Below are 26,373 nucleotides of genomic sequence, written 5' to 3'. Positions count from 1 at the left end.
TTTGTGATATGACTTACTTTTCTTCTTTTCCCTAGGACTTTCACATCACAAAAAAAAATACAGTAATATAATAATAAAAGCTGAAGTTTTATCCAGTATTTATTGCATTTACAAACTTTTTTAAATCACAAAAAAAAATGTATAATTCTTTGAAACTAGTCAGATTTCTTGTGATTTAAGTTAAACTTCTTAAAATTTGACCCAGAATCTGGTTATTTGACAGAGTTTTGTGTCCAGTGCCTACGACAAGCAGGGAAGGAGTCACCAAATGTTCAAACTCCTCAGCCAGTACCCTGACAGCATACTGGACAAAGCCATTGATAAGCTCAAGTATGATGGGGTCATTGTCCAAAACAAGGTCAGTTGGTCAAAGGTCAGAAGTTATGTTTTAGTGGGGGGGGGGGGGGGGGCCTGTGCATATTTTAATTAATAATTGTGTTAGGACTCTCTTGGTAAGTCTTTGTTTATTTTTTGAACATTAATTAGTCACACTTGAAATCGAGTTACAAGATGCATTTGCTTGCATGGTTATTAGTAGAAAGAAAGAGTTATTTAGCTATTGTTACATGTATTTTTGATGATTGTATTGAATAAAATCAGAAGTGATTACTGTCAATTTTTAATTTCTAAAAAAAAAATTCTCTTTTTCTGAATAAGGCGTCTTAATACTTGAACTTTATAGTGATTATCATTTTACCTACCAGTCTGTCAAATCGAGAGTGAAAGTGAATCATAATAATACATACGTATGTTTTTGGATATAGTTATTCTTCTTTTATTAAGGAGATTTATATTTGTCTAATAATGGCATGACTATCCAGTCCTCTTAGATAATATTCAAAGACCTGTATATTATTCATACACATAACTCAAGATAATAAATAACCAATCTAATTAAAATTAGTCTAATTCCGTATAACTGTTTTTTTTGTGTGTCACAAAATTTGCAAAAATGGGGGATATCTTAACATTTTTAATTTGCGTCAGTCATTTTTTGCGATGTAAAAAGTTTCTTATAGAAAATGATACAGGATAGAATTTCTGTATATTCAATTATTTGCGACTGGAGAGAGGTCACGAAACTACCAAAAAATTAGATCATATTGAAAATTACTGTATAAACAGTGTATATCAGGGGTTTTTATGTTTTAATGAAGAAAATGTAGTATTTATTTATTGTCTAACAAGTACATGTAGGTTATGTTTTTTCCTTACAGAAGAAAGAGAAGCTGAGACCTGTGGACTCTGGAACAAACAACCTCAAGTTGTCTCAAAAGTAAAACATATATAATTGTAAAGGGGTTGTTGGTTTGTTGTTTGTTTGTTTGTTTGTTTTTTTTTTTGGGGGGGGGGGGGTGGGTGATGTAAATGCATATGCATGTATTACAAAATTAAAATTTATTGAATATTAATGCAATAAATATGATAATTTTAAATATTGATTATTTCACTTTGAGCAAAACTTGGATATTTTGATGATTGCTATTATTGTTACATGTAAATCAAGTAGACCACAGGAGAACTAGGCACAAAATATCCATTTTATAATTCTACAGCATTTTAAGAGCTAGTGTAAGAATGAATAATTCCAAAGTAACAGCATATTCCACACCACTGTAAGAATGATAAAGTAAGATAGCTGTTATAGGAAATAAAAACTTTTTTATTCTTCATCAGGGATCAAAATTAGAACACCTGTAAATGTTTAATCAGAGTTTATTATAAGGTATTTGCAAGGAATTATAAGAATGTCAGCAGAGATACCTAGAAACCTTCATATTATATATATAATACATATAGTATGTGGTTTGACTAATCTGGGTTTTGAAATTAAAAAAAAAAAGTTTTATTGTACTATATATCAGATAACCGGTATATGAAGTTCATTCTAAAAATGTGTGTTTGAGTACTTTCAGTTTAGATTATGTAGTTTTAAAAAATTGAAATAAAATTAATTTATTCTTGTTCATGTACTCTCTCATGTAATATTATTCTGTGTTTCCTTAGGTATCACTACAGGTTTCATTCTCGTTACCCTACCTCCATCTATAATAACACTCTCACGGCCATCAAGGAAATAGTGAATACGTACCCATATGAAGACAACTCTTCTCCAGAGTCAATAGAAATCAAGGAGGTCAAAAACGGCGGCATTTGTGCGGCTTTAGTCCAGCTCTTGTATGGCAGACAGGTTAGAATCCATCATCTGTCACTTACGTATGATAGTAACATTCATCTGAAAATTAGTCATAAATAACTAATATGTTTTATATGACTTATTCTACATTAATTAGAATTTATTCTCAGTCTATGAAATGCTAAACGTATGCAATACTTTAAGTTTGAATGCTATCATTTATTAGTTAGTACAGATTTATTCTGAAATTATCAGCTGTCATAATTATATACTGTGGAATCATTTAATTTCGTGGGGGCCAATTTTCGTGGATGATGGGTTTTTGCTAAATTGTTGGGATGTAATTTCGTGGAAATGTTGCTTTTTCAGTAGAAATTATATACATTATTTATATTTAGTTTTCATGGATGATGTAAATTCGTGGCTGAGGGCTACCCACGAATACCAGGAAAATTGAGCCACGTCGAATTCTAGTGATTCCCTAGAATATATGAATAATTAATAACTATTATAGTTTTATTTGAACATGTTGAATTTATTAGTTATCTATAAATATGTTAAACAATCAGTTCAATTTATCTGCAGTAACTGTTATGATTTATAGTCTATCCAAAGTTATTACTTCCATCACTTTTTGATAAAATATACATGTGAAAGAAATACAGTTGTAATCGATAAAAGGGAATATATCCAAGATATCTTCATTGAACAATTATCATTTTTCACTCATAAAAGTTCACAGGAACGAAAACAAATTTCTTAAAGAGATTTATAATGCGAAATTTTTACATCTTTTCTCCATTCGGAAGTACTTGGGGATAACTCGCACAATTTTTCAATTTATAATCCGGGCTTTTTAATGGCTGATGTAATGCAAAATCCCTGTAAACCTGAAGTGTAGATAATCTGGACATTTTTCATATTAGTGGATGAACGTAGTTTGAGCACAAAGGTTTTATGATTATCGAAATATCAAGCAAAAAAGTAGTGGAAGCAAAAACTTGGGACAGAGTATAAGAATCATTTACATGTTACATACATTCATTAATCTTAAATGATGTCAATAAATGGTTCAACAAATTGTTGATTGACAGGTAAGCATATATGTGGGTATTCCCCCAGACATCGTGATTCTGGACCCGCAGTACAGACAGGGCTTCAACCAACACATGTCCCTGGGCAAGCGGTCGCGACTCCACGAGGTCCTGGACTCGGATGATGAGGACTATCCGTTTGACCTTGGTAAAAATTGTCCTTGAGACAAAGTTTGATGTACTGCATAGTTTAAGGAATGTCCTCGACTGCATTATGTGTATAAGTATAACATACATGTAGGTAGAAGTTAAATCTATTCCTTATAATATAATTGTCTACCACTAAAATCAGAAAGTAAGGACTATTATTTAATAAAATCATGATAATTTGTAAAAAAAATTTAAATGTACATCAAACTGATTAGTATGTATCGCACGTGCGTCGTATTGTATGTGACGTAGGCAAGTTATGTTATACAATATATATAAATTTTTTTAGCCAGTCAAATGAGGCATTACAGCCAGAATTGATATACTGTGTAGTTAAAGGAATATCCGTATACTTCATAGTTAAGGGAATGTCCTCGACATGGATAGAGTAACTGCATAGTCAAGGAAATGTCACTGTACTGCCTACATGTCATTAAGGGATTGTCCTTGATATTGAAAGAATCATTACATAGTTAGGGAGATGTTCCTTACCAAAAAAGATGTTATTTATACAGATATTTGTGAATAAAATTCCTTAGAAATGTTTTTTTTAACAAAAAAATAAGTTTATTATTTCTGATGATTAAACAGATCAGAAAGAGAACCGTCCCAAGGTCTTGGAACAGAACACGGCTTGGGAGTCAACCAAAACATTTGATGGCCCCTCCCCCTACGTTTACGACGAGGACGGATCCACCATTGTTCAGTTCAACACCAGTGACAGAAGCTCCATTCAATTTCACTTTGATTCAAACATGGATGAAAACAAGAAAGGCAAGGAGAAATCAAAGCTGAGCACAGTGTGTGCGTCGCGTGCTCTAGTGACCATGAGACGGTCCCGTGCGGAGCAGGATGCGGATCTAAAACATTATAACGTACAGGATCACTTCCTGATCCAGGCGTGCAACATCAAGATACGGCTCTGTAAAGATGACGACCAGAATGAGGCTGACCCTGACCTTGTTTTGCGGGACATTCCTTATGATAGGTCAAAGGCTAGGACAATAATAAAAAATGCCCAGCGATTTATTCCTTTCCAGGTATGCATAAATCTGCTCTAATTGCAAAGAAGAAAGGGTGAAAGTTATTTTAAAAAGACTAGATATATATTAGAGGATATCTGGTATAAAGCTGTCATCACTCTGTCATTATGTGCTCTCTAACCTGTATATTTATACTTTTTTCAGAATTTGCATAAAATTAGAACTTCTGATTTTTTTCACTGGCTTTTTATAATGAATTTTGACACATTTAGGAAATCTGATATTTTTTGATTTTCTTCTCCTTAGAGATTGAGTTGGTCGAGTGGACAGGAAACCTAACAGTAAAGAAGATAGTGATGACAAGAATATCACATGAAGTTTTTTTTCTGTTTCAGTTGGATTTGGAAGAAGTTTGGTCATCAGTAGAGCCTTCTTCATTAGATAACATGAAGTCTGTGTACAGACTCATTCATGATGCTGGGGAAATGGGCATCTGTTACTTCAATTTGAAGGTGAGGCATTAGATGAAGGAGGGATAACCTTTATGCTCCAAGCAAATTTCTGTACCGCTAAATCAAGTGTATCTTTTACTCATGCACCCATTTTAAGATGGTTGTGTAAATAGTTGTGGCCAGTTTTAGACTAAATTTATCTCCTTCAGGAAACGAACTCCATATAAAGACATAGAAAAATATTCAAACCTCAGTGCTTAAATACATAGAAAAAATTTTTGATTGTAATATTGGAAACAAATCTTCTTTGTTTGTTCATTATACTTAATAAAAAATGTTGACATATATATATATATATATATATATATATATATATATATATATATATATATATATATATATCGATTTTAATAAAAATTCAGAATTTATTTGAGGTTTCAAATGATTCATCAAATATCAAATATATGACTTTTGTTGATATAAAAGTATGTGTAAAAAATTTTATCTTGATGTTTTTCACTGGCAAGCTTTATGTTTTTGCAGCTTGGATTTTAACTTGAAAATATAAACATTTATTAGATGAAAAGATTTGTTTTTTATGAAATAATGAGTGAAAAGCTTGAATCTTGATAATGTTCAACTTACATAATTTCTATTCATTTGAAACAATAAAGAGATTAAAATAAGGAGTTCATAGATGTTGATTATTTTGAAACAACAACATTTATGATATCCAAAATAAATCATTAGCGAAGAAGAATATGAACTTAGATATATAATTATGTAAATATATAGAATTTTTTTTTTCTACATATTCCAAATAAAATGCAAGAGGGAAAACAATGCGTTTTAAAGTAATGAATTGAATATGATCACTTAACGTTGATTAATTTGATACTACATGTTATTAATACAGTGTTGAAAAATATTTGTCTTTTTATGCAGGAACTAGTCAATGACTGGGAGGCTTTCCGTGTCTCTATCGGGCACCTGTTAAACTCAGCCGCGGTAAGTCCCTGACCTTATTATCAATCTTATAATCAGGTAGAACCTTAATTAATCATAGAGAGGATATTGAGAAAATCAAATGCAGAAAACCAAAGGACGTACCTGCTTTGAAAGCCGTTACAGGTAGCAAGACAGGAAACCTGAACTGTAATAAATTGTGATTGTTACCTGTTAAGTACAGGTAGACAAATCTGATGGTGATTTGGTTGCCATTTGTAGCGTGCTTGGATGAATTTAAAATGCGTCCTTGAGACGTCTAAACGTATTACTCATTTAGACCTATGTTAGAGACCGTTTTGTGTTCTCATTTAATGAATCAATCAATGATCATTCAATCAATCGGTCAATCTTTCAAGTATTCTGTACATGCACGTTAGAAAACCAGTCCATGTTTCATTTAATCAATTGATTGACCCATCATCCATTCATTATTTTTCCATCAATCAATAATTTATTAAGTCAATTTATGATCAATCGATCGATCGATCAATCAATCAATCAATCAATCAATCAATCAATCAGTTACTCAGTATGATTACAGATGTTTTAATGGACAATTTAATAACATGATGTTTCTTTTGTGCTTTGACATAAAAATGATTATATGTGTAAAAATCAGAATAGAAATAATCAATGGATTCGTCCTAATTGCACAACGCATATGTAGATTGACGTTAAAGAATGTTTTCATTCTGAGAAATTGGGGCTTTTGTATATTTATTTGCAAATCAAATCTTATGTTTTGTTTTTCTATATATCATCAAAAACCATTAACAACCGAACAAAGAGCTCATTATTGATATAATGTTTTGAAAAAAAAACCAGTTATTGAATAATTTTATTGTGCAAGAAAATGGATGATATGTTTTCCATTTCCTTACCATTCATACAAATTGAGAGTTCTTCAGATTTTCTTTCATGACAGTAGTCTATAGATCGTGCGCTCACTTACAACAAAATGTTATTTTATAACCGACCGTGCTTTTATCTGGTGAGTTTAACGACTAGGTGTCTTCCTCGTGCCTCCATTATCCAATTTCTTTCTTTTACAAGAAGATATAATACGAAACGTTGCACTGTAGCAAAAATATGTTTTTTTGATAGAAGAATGTCCACTAAAGTTAATATTCATAACGACAGAGGGGGAAAACAGCCCCACACATGCAAAACAAAATTTAAGAGAAGAACAAACTCCGGGGCGACTCCATAACTGTCTTTATGTTGGATCCCCGAGATAAGAAGACGTATAGTTGTCGGCTGCCGTAATTTCCGGCACACTGTGCTGTTTTCAATGGTCTTTTGTCGCCTTGGAAAATGGAAAAGATGTCGCGATAGAACCGTTTAAACTAAGCTAAAGACGAGCCATATGCAGTAAATGTTTCCTGTCAGTTCAACTAACATCAATATTGGTCCCCCCAAAAAGCCAAATGTTGTTATTGTAGTCTATGCAAAGGGTTTATATTTTGTTTATCAAACCATCAGCATGTAATGATAAGTTACATTCTTTGCCATTGAACGCAAATTAATGTATCTATTATTATTATTTTTTATAAAAACATACACACAATAAATGCTCATGTGCATGTAGACAGTAGCTGTGTATTTTAATGCCCAAATAACACTGGTTTGTGAATAAAAATATTGGAAAGAGAAAAAGAGAACTAATCTAAGGAAAGACAATAAGCAGTTCTGAAGATAAAAAAGAGAATACGAACGTAAATAAGAGTTGAAATATGTGGTTTCTTTCGGACGCGCTATTTTGATTCCTGGCCGAAGACTTTGTCCTTGACCGGTCGCCTTAATGCTGTAAATCCTGCAAATCAGAGAACACGTAAGTTGTTGTTATTGTACGCATGTAGTGTATAAAAAATCCATGTCTATGCAGAAAACATTTCTGACGTTAAGGTCAGACGACACGTTCCTCGAGCATCTTTTTTGTATCTCCTCGGAAAAAAAAGTTTTAATAAAAAATAAAATAAATTATTATTTTTATCACGATTTTTGAAATGATTACATTTACTTGTAAATTGATATATGCATAGATGGCCTAGTGGTTAGAACCGTGGCCGATCTCTGCCAGCCCAGGAGCGTAGGTTTTATAGGAAATTGCATTCTCTAGCTATTTGCAGAAATGCCTGGTAAGGTGTCTTAATTTTTTGCAAGAAAGCTTGTCAGAGGAGTAGTTAACCATTAACCAATTTCCTTGAAAATTTTATATAGAATTGAGGAACGTGTCGTCTGACCTTAATTGATATAATGGTATTTTAAAACAGTAAGTCAGAGAGAGAGAGAGAGAGAGAGAGGTTGTATTTTGAAATCTTGTTCGAATTTTTTAATGCTCGCACCTGGCTAACTGGATAAAAAATAATAAACTAGTTAAAAGGGATGTACCTCAAGTTAATTAACCTAGATGAATTTAATTTACAGCGTTCAATGATTCTGGAAATCTACGACTGGCTTAGATCCATTTCTATCTTCTTATGCACACCAGGAAAACTGCGGTTTCCAGGGGAGAGAATTAGCATTATCGGGGGTAAGTTTTTTTTGTTGCACCTTGAGGTTGTCTGGAGGGATGTATACTCCCCGTTTACGACATGGAAGTAGATTTTAAGAAATAGACATTGATAAGTGTAATTGAGAACTATCATACTATAGCTGTAGAGCTTGCATTGTTTTGTCGGTCGAAATCAATTTGACTCTCAGTGTCGTAAGCAATAGGGGAAGAAGGAAGTGCTGTCATTACGTATAATTTACATTGCTAAAAAGTTAAACTATAGGCATCCTTAAATCGTTACTCAAGCTCCAAGTCAATCTGCATCAAACCACAGCGCGTTTGGTGGCTTGAATTTTCTGTAGTGTCTGCTACTAGTATGTATTAAATACAGTTGCAGTTAAACCACTGTCGAATATAGAGGCGTGTCTTGCTGCTGAGGTAAGGACCTGGCCCCGCCGTCACCAAAACTTTCAAATCACTCATCTCGGTCCTCAACTCAAATCCTTATAGGAAAAGTGCATTAATTTGAGCTAAAAAACACCTCAGACTTGAAGCTGAATATTGACTTGAGGAAAGTTGGTGATGGTGGGGCCTGATCTTGCAGAATCATTGAGCGCAAAATCCGCAGGGCTCAAGAGAGTCTGATCGCTCGACACGAGCAAATTTAATTAATGGCGACCGAGAAGTAGAGGAACAGTTAATCTCATTTCATATCTCATAAACAATGCAGATTGACCGTGTACATATAAACTTCTTCCAAATTGGTTTCGTTGTGACCTCACATAAGAGCGTACTGGAATCAACGAAGCGACATTAATCAACTGAAACGATTTGCTGTCCGTTAGAATGGTTCAGTTTGGCTTCCTATATACCGCCTATGAATCATTGGATTTTCATTGCACAAACCTTAATACTTTTGGGGTGTCTTCTATTTTATTGATGTCTAGGTATGAAATCGAAGCTTTTCGGTGCTTCCTTCTCCTGTGCCTTATTATATCGCTTTTGTTCATTGGACCTTGAACAACCTTGTAAGAGAAGTTTCCTCCATTATTTAGTGCAACATTTCCGTGTCATAGTTTAACTAAATTAGGTATCAAACGATAATATTTCATTGAAAACTACGCATTAAATCTTGATCGAATGCATTATTTTATAGACTACAGAACTGTCTTCAGTCGCACGTTCTCAGGTCTTTCCGGATGTTAAAACATTTGGGTTATATCGGTTGATTAATTATGTTTTGCTTTAATTGAACACGGTATATATATATATATATATATTGCCACGCATTTATTTCAATTAATATAAAAAGAAGTGTTGTCATTGATGCACAAATAAAAAGAAAATATGGCATGTCTAAGGCCCAGAAAGTTGCAAGTAGGCATGTATAAAGCGATTATCAAAAGAACTAATTGATTGCGTTTGTCCTTTGTGTGCAAACGTCACTAGATATGCTGCTTCAGCCCTTTGGTTTTCAAAGAGTTCCAGTCAGCTCAGAATCTGTCATTTTAAGTCGATGATAAGTTTTATCGTGTGACCAGACCGAATCTAGTCATTTAAGATATAGTTGTACAATTTAACGTGAATCTAGTTTTCCGTGTTAATGGCTTGTAGTTGATATATATCACAAATTAATTCAAATCTATGCAACAGAGAGACCATTGCACAATATGTTTTGTAAATACAAGTTATATGATTACGTGGTAGATATGGTTACGTGTGTTTACCACGCCGTGCTTATTTCATAAATAGATGATAGTTTTTTGGCTCAAACCATTGAGTTATTGAAAACTTTAAAGGTTTATGAAATCGAGTTCAAGATGTTTTTGATATTTTTACTAGGGATGTCAACGAGTACTCGAGTAGTCGCTCGGTCACGCCGATCATCGACTTAAAATTTCTTAGTTGATTACTCGTTATGAAGTGAAGAAAGAAATTCAAAACTTTTTTTCTTTATTACGCGGCAGTTTTGGGGCTTCGAATAAAAAAATATTCTTTTCTCGGTATTTTTAATCACGTTACATTCTGTTGAATCGAACGGGTGTTGTTAGTATATTTTTAAACGGCCACAAATTGATGTCTTGAATTTGTAGGTCAAATTATTGTTTTGAGTAGAAGTACTTATGCAAACATGTACTTTAAGAGATCAATCTGTCATTCTCCTAACAGTTATTTATTTGATTAGATCTAGATGTTTGTATTAATCAAATATTTAATCATATGAACTCAAGGCATTTGTTTTATAAACATTTATAACCATTAACTTTAATTGTTGATTTTGCACGGCTCGGGACAATGTCTTAACATGAAACAGGTCACATTTGATTTGCCTAAGATGATATGGTATTCAATTATGTGTAAGCGGCACAAGAAAAGTGAAAAGCTAAGACATTAGCTAACGGATATCTAGATTAAATGCTTTTTAATTTGTTTGAAATCAAATACATTTATAGTGCGTATTATCATAAGTTTTAAATATTTTTATGGTCAAGATACGGTATATGTGACAGTAGAATAAGGACACTCAGTTTCAAATAAATGAACGAGTACTCGACTAAAGGCTTCGATTAATCGACTAAGCCAACCGAGTAAAATTGACATCCCCAATTTTTACCATAGGGACAATGTATTTGTACAAATGTCATAATTTTAAAAAGACTCAGCCAGGGTTATGAACAAATTACCCAACATATGTGCTGACTACCTTGATATCTAGATATATTTTGTTTATCTATAAACTACTATAACGAAAATTTTCATACATTTCAGCTTACAAATATATATAAACTGCTATATATGTAGCAGGAATTTTTTTTTAGATATTTTAGTTTTCAAATATCTATAAACTGGTATGTTGCAGGAATTTGTTTTTAAATATATTAGTTTTCAAATATCTATAAACTGCTATGTAGCAAGGAAAATTTTCAGATATTTCAGCCTACAAATATCTATAAACTGCTATGTAGGCTAGCAAGGGACATCTTCAGATATTTCAGCTTACGAATATCTATAAACTGCTATGTAGCAGGATTTTTTTTTTTTTTTTTTTTTAGATATTTCAACTTACAAATTAAATATCTATAAACTGCTATGTAGCAAGGAAAATTTTCCGATATTTTAGTTTTCAAATATTTAGTTGTTACCTATATCTTTATAAAGAACTTTTCTACAGGAGATCAATACCGTCTAGATCATCATGTCAACGACCATCTAACCCTTTTAAGACAATGAAAATGAATTTCATAAATTCTAGAAAATAAATTACGATCATATTTAATCTTTGGGATGGCGGATGCCATTATCAGCCGTCTGTTTTAACCAGTATTTGCTCTTTTGACAGAAACCTCATCTCCCCCATAATTTTTAAAGTTTAAAAATTTAAGTAAATGTCGAAAACAGTGGGATTGAATAGATGTATTTATACGAATTATATATATTTTGTTCATATGTACTTTTACGTAACATTTTCACTCTGCGCTATCACCCTTCTACTCAAAACCCAGCCGACTTGATAATTTTGGTAATTCTCTCCCAAGAAAGTTGAGACGATAAATCGTTGTTGGTTAGTGCAACCCAGATTTTCGGAAGCCTCAACGGCTAAGTTAAATTAATATACGTACATGTATCTTATCATGAGGGGTCAATTATGTTATTAGGCGAGATCAGTGGTATTTAGGGAAGGAAAACACACAAATAGTACAAGCTGACTATGGGAAACACCTGCGCAAATGTACGAAATCTCGTTCTGCAGAATTCTCGCGTGTTTTGATGTGATACGATCTCCAGAATTCGCACTTATAATGTTATTTCAGATAGAGAGTTGTTTTCATTTAAAGATAGAAACGGGTTTATAACACTGACCCCTCTTTGGCGGTCCCTTAATATTTAAGTTTATGGAATAAAACGGGTTATAAACTTTTAGAAGTACTGGACATTTGTTTGAGTGAATGCATAATGCATGTTCTATATTCCGCCATGCATTGCTTTGCACAAAATGCGTGTTGTATTTTCCTCCATGCATTGCTGTGCACGAAATCGTTTTACATAAAGGATTATTTTCACCCTTTTACACTTCCAAACAGTTTCGCCCCGTCTTAAACTCGCTCAGACATCGTTGTGTTTTAAGAGTGATATTTTGAGACATTGGAAATCGCTTACTATCAAATTCGCCCTGTGACAACGAGGGCGAAAGAGGTGAAAATAAAACGGAGGCAAATATTTCCCTGTAAATAATAGTTTCCTAGATACGGATAAGGAAGCATTACGGGTTTTATTGTACAATCTATATAGTATAAATATTTCAAAACGCGGAGATTTTCCTTGGACCTTTGAGACATATATAACACTCCAAAATGCGTTCTTGAGGAAGTTTAACGATGAGATTTTACCACTTTATGGACAGTCATCCTATATTGAAGAATATTCTACAATCATATAATTTGAAATGCACAATAAATCTGTAACTACCACGACTTATTGAGACGCAAACTTTGAATTCTAATATAATTTTTCCTTTGTTATTCCAATCAAGTCATCTAAAATTTTGAAAAAGTTTTTGACAATTCCCACACCCTTTAAAAAATTTCAATTTTTTGCAGTTTCCGTTTATTTTCTTCGCAGATTTCTATAAGGGGAGGGGTATACGTGTTTCATTAACATCTCGTTTGATATCGTCATCCATATTCTCCAATGGACTGATTTATCAATATACACAACCTAAAATACCGATTTGTGTTAACTTTAAAAATGTAGATAATTGTTAGAATAACAATAGATCGGAGAGCAGAAACCTGAGTTATCACTTAAATAATGATAACAAACCATTGATGAACATAATACATGTACTGGTCAGAGCTACTATATCAATATAATGAGCTTTAAAAGTGATACAACTTGTGTGTAATTCACCAATCTAAACTAGTTGAAATGGTCATTAACTGAAATGTGCACTGATTATGTATGCACAGCGTAGACTCGTCTGTGTTTTTATATCTATGAACCACTGATCTAAGGAGAAGGTTTACTTAGTATCCCAATTCTCTGATAAACACAAAATACCGATGCTCGTGTTAAAACCAACAATGACGATCACCGTTTCTTTATTCATTTGACTACATTTATGGTATTAAAATTATATTATATGCTAACCTTATTCCATAATCATTAAGACAAGCTTACGAGGAAAATAAGGCGAATTGACCATTTGTATCTATCCACAACATGACAAAACTTTCTTGAAAGTGAGCGATTGTGAATTGGACTTTCGAAAGTCTGTCTCCTCTACCCATATCAGCGTGTCAACAAACTCCACACTATTGCAAGCTTTCGCGCGTGCCCTCTGTTTAGCTCCATGGAATCATGAAGGTGCCAGCAGTTTCTTTTTGTAACCTCTTTCTTGTCCGAACAATAGGTTGTATTGAGTGCATGTACATGTGGTACAATTTCTAATAGAAAAGTTGAACTCAAGGGCCAGGTTTACAGATGGTTTCGTAAGATTTCATACATGTAAATATTGGCAAAGAATTTGAACCGATAATTTATAAATAAAAAAAGCGTTTATTAAGTAACTGATTTGCATTGTCGCAAATCCTAAAATGTTTTTATTTCAGTTAAATACTAAAATTAGTATTGGTAAAATACTAAAACTAAATGTTACGTTTATGAATAGAAATTCAAAAAGTAATTTAAATAGAATCATTATCAAAACGGAAGTCAAATCCGAAATTGAGGAAGCATTTTAGAAAGGATTCCGTGTTGACCAAGTCGAGGTGTGTACACAGAAGCCAGGAGACTAGTATAAGCTAGATGGATGGAACTGTAAGTCGTAGTCTAGCTGTAATCACTTTTACATTGACGCCTTATTTGAGCCAAACGCCCACAGAGCGTAAACCTCTGTATCATTGTCTAAGTAAAACGCAATACAGTTGTTAATTGGTGTGAAATCTATTCTACATCTAGGTGTATTGTTATCGAGGAAACTGGATAACGTCCTGGTAAGTCTGTTTTACCATTGAGTTCATTTATTTGCTGGTAATTCACCTATTCCATGAACCTTTTGTAAAAAAAGAAATATTCAATCATGCTTTTGTGTCGGATCGTGTTTCTGATTATTTCATAAACGTTGATACTTCTAAAGAATTCAGCTCTTTAGTCCATAGTAATATCGACTTAAATACTTTATTTGTAAAACGACCCCGATATTTTAATAGGTAAGAATATAAATTATGTTAACTGCAGTTAGGTACACGAGTATTTTTTCATATCTTATGTCATAAGCGCTATTACTAGGGAACTTTTTTTCTTCACATGAAAGAAAGTTAATTTATTGACCGTTTGATTCTATGTGGCTCGTGAGACGTAGATATGAACTTTATATAAATTCTTTTTTATTACACTCTGAAACCTTTCTGTCTTGCATTTCTCTTGTCCCTTGCGTGTTGCTGTTGGTGACAACTTTTCATCCTTCCGTGTGATAACTTAATTTTCTGAACAAAACCCAGAAGTTCAATTCCCAGAAGCATTCAGTCCGTTGAGCTAAATCTCTCGGCAATGATCTGAACAGAGGACGGATCAGAACACAGCTTTCATGACCAGTAAGCTGCAGGAACAAGCACAAAGCTTGGAACGAGTTAAACAGAGGTCACTATTGTCACATTTCCCAGGAGGTTATAAGTAATTTTTGTTCCAAAGGGTAATTAGTGCAATCTTGAAAAAATACATTCCTGCAAAAAATCCATCCTCGCAACGAGTTGTGAGAGATTTATGTCTGCTATTCTTTTTTTTTCTTTTTGCTTTTCTTTTGAAACATCTGAACATCTCTTTTTTTTTTCTTTTTTTTTTTTTAGAATTTTTAGGGTCACATGTAATATCAAACATGACCTTTGCAATCTGCAATATTAAATAAATGCTATTTTTTAATAGGAGTTATGTCCCTTTTGATTAACTACTTGTGGTATTAAATGCATTCCTTGTCATTTGAGTGCACTGTGCGGGCGTGAAGAATGCGATTCGTAAACGTGTTTTGGGAAATGAGAGAGAGAGAGAGAGAGAGAGAGAGAGAGAGAGAGAGAGAGCATACTTCTGGAGTGTATTTGTTTGCTACCCCCCAGAACTGCTCCAGGATCTCCAGCGTTTACCTGCTATTTGGAAAGTAGACAAAAAATGGAGATCTATTGGAGATCTCCACACTGTAAACGAGCAAATTTGGACTACTCTTGCAGTTCTCTAATCGACCAAACGAATACACCCCTGATGTTAGATTGCCACTATTATTTTGGGCATAGTGAGGACAGAGGTTCAGAGAGTTTGAGATATCTAAAGTATCTAAGTAATTAAGCATTGAACAATTCTATTGTATTAGTTTTGTTTGGATCAAAAATACAACTCTTTGACATTTGAATTAACAAAGAATGATTTTAATGAAACATCTTCCTGGGTCAAACATATAGCAGGTGTTTGCTCCATAAATATAGGTTTATTATGAAGTTAGGGCGAGAAACTGACATATTGTAAGCGTCCACGACGTGTTTGACGTTGATCGAGGTTGTTGGTTTATAGCGTAAATATCAGCCACCACTTGATTAACGTCGCTTCTTGTTTCCGTGTATACAGCAATCAACGTAAAACGCCATACCTGCTGTCTACATTAAATCAGATTAAATCAAAGCGCTGAGTGTATTCCTGGAAGTTGAGCTTCCAGAATTACCTAGTACTTAATCATATCAAATGATTTTTTGTAATTATATTACAGTTACAATTTATGTTCAAATTCTGCTGCTCATTTTGATATGTTTGTCACTTCTGATTAATAGCAACGAACTCGGCCTTTATATGAAGATGCTGATCACTGTATTATATTGCTCATAATTACTACGCCTAAAATACCCTGTCTATTTTAAACATATTTTAAATGAAAAAATCAAATTCAATGATGTTTGAGTTTAGTCATCGTATTCAGCCATCATACATACAATACCCTTAATAAAAGTCTTATTTCTGTCACACATACACTGTGTACGCGATAGGCAATGTAAGGAATTTTGCACCATTTTAATAACGATGATTAATTAGAATTGACATCATGTACTTTAATGCATTGTATTATTTCAAAAAGTCCCGTCCTTCCCTAATTAAACGAGATGTTGTATTTAAGCACGTGTGTTGTCTGTCATACCGTGTGCTACGCCGATGGTGTCGGATTTTATTAAGTTAACTTTATGCATATTTACATGAAAGCATAACTGATACAATTACAAAAGATGATGCATGTGGTTTCACTCAATGAGTTATAATGGGAAAACCTCGATATTATTTTTATATTTGGCGCACTAGTATGTAATAGATATAATCAAATAAAAAGAATTGTTTGTAATTGCTTAAAATAAATGGAATCTGTCCAAACATGTAATATGCATCGCATACTACAGTGATAATTTTAGTGAGAGAGAGAAAAAAAGAGCCTTTTGTTGGGGATAAAATTTTGCAAATGTCAAAATTCCATTGAAAATAGCACTAGAAAAAAATAACTTGGCAATTTTGTCGTAATCAATTGTTTTCTATTAAATTTGTAGGGTGGTTATTTGAATAACTCCCTCAAAATGTTTAGTTCGAGAAAAAGGCTAATGTTTATTTTCCATAAAATTACTGCCATTTCTTCTTTTTGTAAATATATGTAGTTGGTTTAACTAGGCAATTGCTTTCATATGTTTGACCGTGTGAATGTGTCAGTCAGTATTTTGGCTTTGTGTATTCGGATCCATGGTTTTCTGCTCTCAGAGAGAGAGAGAGAGAGAGAGAGAGAGAGAGAGAGAGACAGACAGACAGACAGACAGACAGACAGACAGACAGGCAGACAGAGACAGAGAGAGCTTGCTTTCATTCACTGATTTGTCCGTGCAACCTTTTTTTTTGAAACGGTGAAACAATAAATGCATTTCCAAAACTTACTCCAACTAAGCCATTTGATGCATTTTAATTTTAAGTATAGAAAAAATAAATGCCATGTATCCATGGCGTATGATACAAACCTTTTAACAACCCGATAATTTAACAACCCGATATAGCCACTTACAATGTAGGTGAGACAAACATTTTATAGCGAAGTTGAATTCACGTGTGATTTTTATCAATTTTATTGTGCTTTTGAATGGATTTAAACACGTCACATCATGGCGGTGTCTCATTTCTCCTCTATAGCTGGGACTTTTTAGCGGCATATACGTCACAATAAGCGTGAAAAACATAACTAGATGCACATAGAATCACGCGTTTTGATTGAAAACTGTTATATTAGTTATTGATGCTATAAAACATTTAATGATAATAAATACCTTTGTATTTCGGAATATACTGGAGCAATAAAAATGAATAGAAAATTGATATCGAATTATACATTATACATGATCACTTGAAATGAATATTTCTGGGCAGCAATGTTAAATCAGTTTTATAAGGGAAATATGACATTTGTTTTGATGAAGAACAACGTAGCACAAAGAGCAATTTTCGGACACAATTATATATACTTCATATAGAGTTCGATGTTTGTGAGCACAGTTCAATATACAGTTATTGTATATTATACAGAAATGGCGAGACTTTTCACCTGATGCTGAGATTTAATAAGTACATTGTATTTCCCTTTAATGACAACGGACAACAGCTTGTAGTCTATCGACTGCACGTATGGCTTGTGTATATTGCGCACAAATAAAGCTATTACCAGTTGTTCGCCCAAGAGAGGACCGCTTTTTTATATTGAAGAAATGAAAATAAGGAATGGGTTAAATAAGGACCCTCAGTACAAGCAAGCAAAAAAAAGTTTTGTAGACTTTGAGGTAATCATATGGTATGAAGGTGAAGGTTTAAGAGAAATATAACTTCATATTTGCAATATAGATTACGTGTAATTTTAATTCAGGCAATGTCGGAAAAAGACGAGTATACTTATTAATTTAAAAATAAATCGTCTGCTAAAGTATTTAGGGAATTGGATACCTATTTAGTTTCTAACTACTACATTTTGCTATATTATCACTATATTTTTTAAAAGAATATCTGAATGAATTGCAATTTACATGTAATATCATAATGATACACATGTATGCTGCAGCTTCCTCTTTTGCCTTCTATTAAACATTAAATGCTTTTTAACCGAATTACCCAAAAGTACATGTACTAGTTAAATGCACCGAAACATCATAAAGTCCTCTTAGTAGTCATGAATAATGAAAAAAAATAGGGTAAACAAAGAAATAGTTTACTGTTCTATTGGTCGTTATGTTTTTGCCCACTATTGCGACTTTTCTTGATGCCTGTAAGTGGGTTTGATAGGGCAATGTTTGGATTTCGTGACCATCTAGCAGAGAGGGTCATTCATTGTACATTGCGACAGGGGGTTCATCAGGAATAACAAAAAACGCCCCCGATATCCAACGGGCTTTTCAGAAGATACGATCACGACATTATCAATTAAGTTCAAATACTAACTCAAAACGAATTGTGTAGCATACCCATTTAGGCTTAAATGATTAACATTTGATAAAAGCATTACTGATTTATGAATGTGAGTTATTTACCTAATGCAGTTACCTTATAATTATTCGTTTTACGACAGTTATTCTAACTATTTGATTTTTTCCTGTTATACGTTATATCCAACCCGTTTAAAATAAATGCTTCCTGCGATGAAGTTTATAAAGTCAGAGTCAGTTTTATATTTAAAAATTACGTTATTGTGAAAAACATATTTATGGATACAAGAGCAGACATTGCCTACATTAGTCATATCGATAGTCAGCATGCCTATAGAAGTTTGAGACATAACCTTCTGTTTGAAAGATTAAAATCGCCAGATCAGACAGCAGTTATGAAAATAACACTACTTAATGTAAAAGAGCACAATTTGATTTGTCTAACAAGGCGTAGATTACAACACATCAAATTTTCCCCTGGAAATATGTCATAGATTCATAGAGACATACAGGGAAAATGAAACGTTATCTTGTGCACAGACGTAAAATGACAAATTGAATGTAATTGATGATAATTTTACAGTATTTACGCTGTCGAAAATTATGTGTTCTTTTGCCATACTGATAACATGTTGAATACAATGATAATGATTGCTATAAGAAATGGTATGACGTCAATTTGAACAATGCACTTACGTCATAATAATTGAAGTAATACACGTAACTGTTGCATACCATACTATAGCATTGAATCATGATTTTTTGAAGTATACACTATCATAACTGCAGCGGTGTGTGCATACAAATTGAGTAACGCGCGTTAGCGCGTTATGAAAATTTGTATGCACACACCGCTGCAGTTATGAGAGTGTATACTTCAACAAATCATGATTTAATGCTTATATTTACATTTTTTTTAACTTCTTGCCTTGTCTGCAAATATGATTCATACCTTAAAATTCCTATCTTATCCTAAGGGTAAGTTAATATTAATGGAAGAGCCACAGTAACAGCCACAAGCGTGAACTTTGAATTTCGCTTGTGACGTTGCAGTTTACAGCGTTCAACGTTTGTGACGTCATAATAAAACTTGTCAATTTGACCTTTGACTACTTGTTGCATTTAGAGGCATTTGAAGATCACAGAATTTTTAGGAAAAACACAGTAGAATGTATCGCATAGCCCCCTAACTCCGTCACTACCCTAACTCCGTCACTTTCGGGAAACTCCTCGCCGTTTGAAATCAAGTACGATTATGACGTCATTTTTTACATGTCAAAAATCTTTAATCAAATGTCAACAATTTGCAACGGTTAAATTTAAGAATGAGTCAAAAAATAACAGAATTAAACCTTGTGTGAAATCAGCTAAAACTTTTTCACGGGTGCACTAAAACATCGATATTTCTGACATGCGGGCCCATTCGATCATTTACGGTGGTCAGCTATTTTTAGAGAGGTCAAGATGAAACATTTCACATGTAATAGATTTTTGATTAAGGTAATTAATACATTTTTTTCAGTCCGCAATAGCCTTTATGCACTACTCTTGATGATAACGTCAAATCGCCCATGCCGTAATTTTTGCCTTATACAGGGTATAGATATATCTGCTTAATCGCTATTTAGAATATGCTACATTTCTAAAAATGTAATAAATAAATAATGAATTAAGTAATATATTAATTAATGATAAAAATATTTGAAATATGTAAGGACATAAATCAAACGGCATCCATACATTCTGAAAAGGCCATTGTGATTGTTGTTACATGGACCCATTTTTTATTCTGGCGATCATTTCATTTCGATGATATTAAATACAAATAAAATTGTATGCACCACTTTACTTATTATAACTTGGCCTAGATACGAATGGAGTTTTAATTAAATTGTTAATGTGTCTTCATTCCCTGCCATATCATAGAGCATGTGGGTGACGGAGTTAGGTTCATAAGATATAATAAGCACGCGTGATAAACGTCGTATTCAGAGGGCTTATTTGAATAAAATTAAAAATATGTTTGTTAATAAATTTATAAATTATATTGTTTCAGATTATATTTAGTGATTGCAAATGATAAAAACCACAAATAATAAATTGCAGAGAAACTCGGAATTTTTTCTGCTTATGGTGACGGAGTTTGGGTACTCGGGGATAAATATAAGTAATTATGTTGAATACGTTAGACAAGTCCTATTGACAATGAAATGACGTCATTTTGAAAATATGCGCGCACGTCATAATGAAAATATAATGTCGGTGTTCTTTAGACTGTGCTTGAATAGAAGAGTATGTGATGCGTGGTGCGCGTCTGACACTGTTCGAGTCCCCCTGATGTGATTAGGGGCCCCGGACGCCGGGCCAGTGCTTGTTATAGAAATTAGCGGATGGACAAGAAACGTCTGTAACAAATTTCAACGGCATTAGCAGGAAAAAGTCTTGAGGTCTTGCCATTGGTCGTTTATGGATTTTTTTTTACCGTTCGGGGTCTCGTTAGTAACCGCCTTATGAGTATGGTTCATATTCGCTGATCAGCTTATGTAAGGAGATATGGAAATCAATTCCAAAAGGGTATAGAACCAGAACCATGTGAATGATCATTATAAGTCGATGAAGTCGAAGATTTGCTAGATGCACCATCAACGCCATACATGCATTATGTTCAGTAAAACCTGTCTTTCTTTTTGGGTTTTGACGTGACTAATATCATCACATCAAGCTTAAAACTTTTCAAAAGATATATAATAAAAATAAAAGATGCTAAATCAAAGAACAAGCCATCTTGGTTAGCTGATTCTTTTCACTTTACGTGTAATCTTGTACAGATTGAATTAAATAACATATCTTAAGTTTTACATTTGTATACTTAGCTTATTGTCCTATGTTATGGTACATTCTCGTAATGCTTTGTTAGATATTACCCACTAGTATTAAGTACATCGTCAGAAGAGAAAACTTAAACAAACGTGTATAATTCTGTTGATATGTTTTAATTTCATTATGGTCAGCGGTTGCACTCAACTTTGAATTTAGTAAGTGTGATTTTTTGTAACCTGTATGTTAAAGCACACCATGCATCAACCCAAGTTTCATTATTTCTACATGTTTTGCATTTGTAGCCTCTTTTACAAAACTGCAAAATCCTTATTTGTTAAATTTGCATCTGCAAATTTTTTGGCCCGTAAGTATCGCTAACAAAACATATTGATCCTATATTTGTAACGTATATCTATAACTAAAGAGACCCATTATTATCCTTCAAGCATCACCTTAATTATCACCAATTATCGAGACACATAAAGTTAGGACGTGGAAACGTTTTTGAGACGATTTTTTTTCACCAGATCAAATAAATATAACGTAAAACTGTTTTTATGATAAAATCGTAATGAACAATTACACGTTTTATTGGTGGCGTTAACCTATTATATTTGTGGATAACAGTAGAATTATGTACTGCTTTCGTGATTTAAGATAAGGCTTGTTGTATGCGATCTAGGGGTTCATTTAGAAATGAATGAAGAATGTATGATTTACTGGAAATAGTCGGGGAACTATCTTGTGTTCTGGTTTTTTATGTTACCGACACTGTCAATTATTATTATTATTTTGTTATTGTTGTTGTAGATTGGCAATTTATCATTAACATTAATTTATCTGAACAAAAGTAATATCGCAAAGTTGGGAACAAACACCTATAACATATAATATGATTATTGTGATATTCTTGGAAATCATTTTGCTGCACATACAATGCAGGCACGAAGAGGTTATCACTTAACATGCGTTTATCCAAAAATAAAGATAAAAACTAAAAGCTGCTCCTAATAATCCTCTAGTTAGTTTGGCTCCATCTTTATTTTATATTCTTTGAAAGCGATGTACTTGTTGTTGCTTCATAAAAAAAAGAGGCATAAAAGATATTGAAGAGCAACGTTTCAACGGGTCTGGCCAGCAAAACATTACACGAATAGTACACACTTTATATCGACCGTTTTATTGTGAGTATCTGAGAAGTGTGTTAAAAGATACTCTTTGCGTCTTTATTGAAATAGCTCCTGTCATTTTTGGACTTCAGAGAGCTTAGTGTGTCACCTCCAGAATATACATATATATTGGTATCTCCTGTGCTTTCGTCCCTTTACTAAGCATCGATTGGGGTCTCTCGCTTCTGCTGGGAAGAGATTTCTAATACAAAGCCTTTCTTGCTTTTTTTATCATAGACCCCAGATTGACTTACGGCAGCAGATGTTTTATACCCTCCGGTGTGTAAAGTGAGGACCGACTCTTCATTACAAGGTACGATAATGAGTTTTTGATGTCAAGAATTTTAAAATTAGGGAAATCAATAGTTATTAGGGACTGGAATAGGAAGCATAATTTAGATTATTCAATACATACTAGCCGTGTTGGTGTAACTATTATATGTAAAAATATATATTCCTGCTACTTTACAAAAAATACTGTTTCATAACATGTTTTTTACTTGATTTTTTTACGTTTTTGGTTTCAAATTATTTGACAAGTTTGACAACACATTCCTATTTTTGTATAAATTCGTTTATGAATTTACTCATGGATATTCAATGAATTCTTTTATTAAACGACAGCTAATCATCCATTAAGTTTTAATGACGTTAAATATGTGCATGATGGCTTTCTTTTAATAGCGGTTATATTTCTTTTTATATTTAAGTGGTGTGCGGGTTTATGATAGATGAATTGCTACCGTAAACAGTTAAATTGTTATTGGTTGTGCATTATAGTGCACTAATACGCCTGCAAGCAACTTTGCATCAAGCACCTTACATTTGAATTTAAATTTTACACTTCCGAGGCTTAATAATTACATTCAATTTACCCAATTCTCAAGCTTTTAAAGAACCATTTATCGAGGGCCACTGTATACGTTGATTTGTGGACAGCCAGTTGCTATAATCAAATTAAGATGGTGTCAATATTTTGCTTTTCCAAATAACATTGACAATTTAAGGGGCACTGTACTATAACAAAATATTATATATAGAAACGATTATGGATGATTAGTTTCAACATCGCCTTTTTTTAAGACTCAAACGAGTATAATTAATGTACATAATTATGAAATATAATAATCATTATTACATCCTGATGGGCTGTACTGCACAAAGTTGGACTTTCTGAATGAACATCTGCAGAGGTGTTGGCCTTGAAAAAAATGGCGGGAAAGGGGGTGTGCAATTCATTCCATCATGTTTATAATACATGTATGCACGTGTTGTACTGTTTTGTTAGGTGTTTATCCAGGTGTTTATGTAGCATACACAGCTCAAGTCTATCTTGTGTGTGATCCTAAAGATATCTACAGAGAGAAGTTGTCAATGCTGGGCAAAGAAAACACGTGTCATAATATTTTTGGAGGCTAAAATATCAAGATGTTGTTTATTTTTATCAATTCTAGGGATATTTTTATATTTTGGTTTATTTATGGATTTAGAGTGTTTATGTACTTGTAGAATCAATCTCTCTCTCTCTCTCTCTCTCTCTCTCTCTCTCTGTTTGTCTACATTTTTTAGATCTACTGAATCGTGTTGTCGTGCGTCGTCCGTTAATTTTTTTTGTTCTCTTTACTTCTTGATTACTGCAAGGCCACTCGTTGGATTAAAGCATCTCAAAAATAAAAGGATTCTAATTTACTACCTTGCCACCCCAATTTTTTTTGGTGGGTCGAAATATACAAAAATCAATGCATTGTTATGATGTCCATACATCATGGGGCAGGGGTTGAGGTTTTTTTAATAAGGAGAGTGAAAGATGGTATGACAGATGAGTCACTTTAACTACTTGGGTAACGTGTTGTCGTTGGTCATGCGACGCCCGTTGTAACAAATTCACATTTTAAAATTCAGTTTTAAAACTTAATGACAGAGTGTCAATTAGCCATTTTAAATGGAATATGTATTGTGTATTTTAGGGAATCTACTTAAATTTATCGTGCATTATATGCTACCGTGCATTAGAAATGAAACTTTGAATTAAAAGTCTGTATGTCTCGTTTTACTGAACGATTACAATGTTTGGCCCGTAAAGCTTGTGTATTGATAATCCAAGATTCCTCACCACCACCACCTCAACCCTTTTATGAATAGTTGTTTAAAAACGTCACGAATTAAAGAGTTTGTATGTCAGGAAAGTCTCAGATCAGGGTTCAGCTTACGAAATGCAGCTTGAAATGCAGGGTGAGGGCCCTATACTATAAAAAGGAATTCCTTACTTTTTATGTTGGGGGCTTTTTGACACCGAAATGAGATTCTTGCCAAGTTTTTCCTTTCTTATACAATTTAAGCAACAACTTTCTGTTCATAATGGAGTTGGGTTTTTTTTCAAACTATAATGGAGTTATTTACAAACCATAATGAGATTATTTTCACACAGCCGTAGAAGCGGTAGAAGAGGCGGCATTGCTACTCGTTTCTGTGATAAATGTCGTCTGCATGAAATCTCGGCCAAAATGAAAAGTTGTCTCTGTTAGGAAGTTGTTGTAATATAAGTTTGGAGGTTGTATCAAAATTGAATAAATTCGACAAATTGAAGAAAAGGTATCAAGAAACAATTGTTTGATGTAGGCTTATCTTATTGAGGAAATTTTAATATTTTATTCAAACAAATAGTTAAAAAAAAAAAGCTAGCGTATTATGATGAGAACTGCAAAAAATTGAATTTAGCTTTTAAAAACGTCATGACAAAGACGGTGTGCATATTATGGAGGTCGTGAACATCTTTAAACACCCCTTACCCAAGATGTCAAACTAACAATTTCAAGAGAAAAAAAATAATTTCTGCAACCAAAATAGAATTTGCTAAATAGAACCTATCTCAATGTCACGTACAGTCACTACATGGTTATTTCCATAATTCATCAGCACAGCTTAAAGTAAATCCACCCTCCTGTGACGTCATACATTTTACATAAACCATGAATTCATTAAAATTCGTGCAAGTAGATTTGTAATTTCTATGTTATTATAGGTGCACATCAAAAACTCAAATCATTGTTTACTTGGAGATATTTAATAAACGTTTTTCATCCTAATATTCAACATAATTCAATAATGACAAAGGGAAATAACTCTTTTCTACTTTTCTCTAAGTGATATATCTAAATGCTATAATTTTTCTAATGTAAACAATTTTTTTCTTTTTTAAAAATTAATTTTAGTTTTCTGGCATAGTAAGCAATAAAATTTAAATAGACAAACAGGTATCCATCCAGTTATATTTAATTTTTATACAAAAAAAGTGTGATTTTCAGATGATAATTTCAGCCTTTGTTTTCTATTACCTTACATCTTAAATAGTATGGATACATATATATTTAATTTATTTTTTGATGAAATTCAAGTTCAATAAGTTAAAAAAAGTTAAGTTTTTAACTTTGAACCCATGGTTTTATAGGTACGGAGTTACCTTAAAAGTTGAAAATTGATATTTCCCTCCCCCCTTTTTTTTGTTTTCTGTTTTTTTTTGTTTAAAAGTAAGTAACCACAATGGTGAACATTCTTTGAAGTAATGCCAAGGGCTGCGTTTTACAAAAGAACTTA

The 26,373-nt window shown here is 33.0% G+C and overlaps 2 protein-coding genes across 9 annotated transcripts in view; both read left to right on the top strand.

Moving 5' to 3' along the window:
• Positions 1-26,373, top strand: part of LOC105331947 (general transcription factor 3C polypeptide 1) — a 245,419-nt gene that overhangs the window by 189,122 nt on the left and 29,924 nt on the right. For all 6 annotated transcript variants that reach the window (XM_066082761.1, XM_066082763.1, XM_066082762.1 and 3 more), the window contains 7 exons: positions 224-358; positions 1,218-1,276; positions 2,008-2,191; positions 3,232-3,379; positions 3,973-4,421; positions 4,760-4,876; positions 5,762-5,824. In XM_066082761.1, coding sequence (XP_065938833.1) covers positions 224-358; positions 1,218-1,276; positions 2,008-2,191; positions 3,232-3,379; positions 3,973-4,421; positions 4,760-4,876; positions 5,762-5,824 — 1,155 coding nt within the window. The remainder of the gene's footprint in view (positions 1-223; positions 359-1,217; positions 1,277-2,007; positions 2,192-3,231; positions 3,380-3,972; positions 4,422-4,759; positions 4,877-5,761; positions 5,825-26,373) is intronic.
• The window catches only part of LOC105331946 (FMRFamide receptor), a 36,614-nt gene continuing 18,367 nt past the window's right edge, over positions 8,127-26,373 (top strand). Inside the window, exons 1-2 of one of the 3 annotated variants that reach the window (XM_011434336.4) lie at positions 8,127-8,357; positions 23,017-23,092. The gene's annotated coding sequence lies outside the window, so the exon portion shown is untranslated. Of the gene's footprint in view, positions 8,358-14,194; positions 14,312-23,016; positions 23,093-26,373 lie in introns of those variants that run through there. The other 2 variants (XM_034452008.2, XM_066082777.1) reach the window with 2 other exon arrangements.

Source organism: Magallana gigas, chromosome 4, assembly GCF_963853765.1.
Source record: "Magallana gigas chromosome 4, xbMagGiga1.1, whole genome shotgun sequence".
Taxonomy (NCBI): domain Eukaryota; kingdom Metazoa; phylum Mollusca; class Bivalvia; order Ostreida; family Ostreidae; genus Magallana; species Magallana gigas.
Note: the sequence above shows the minus strand (reverse complement) of the source record. Positions and strands in the feature narration are given on the sequence as shown.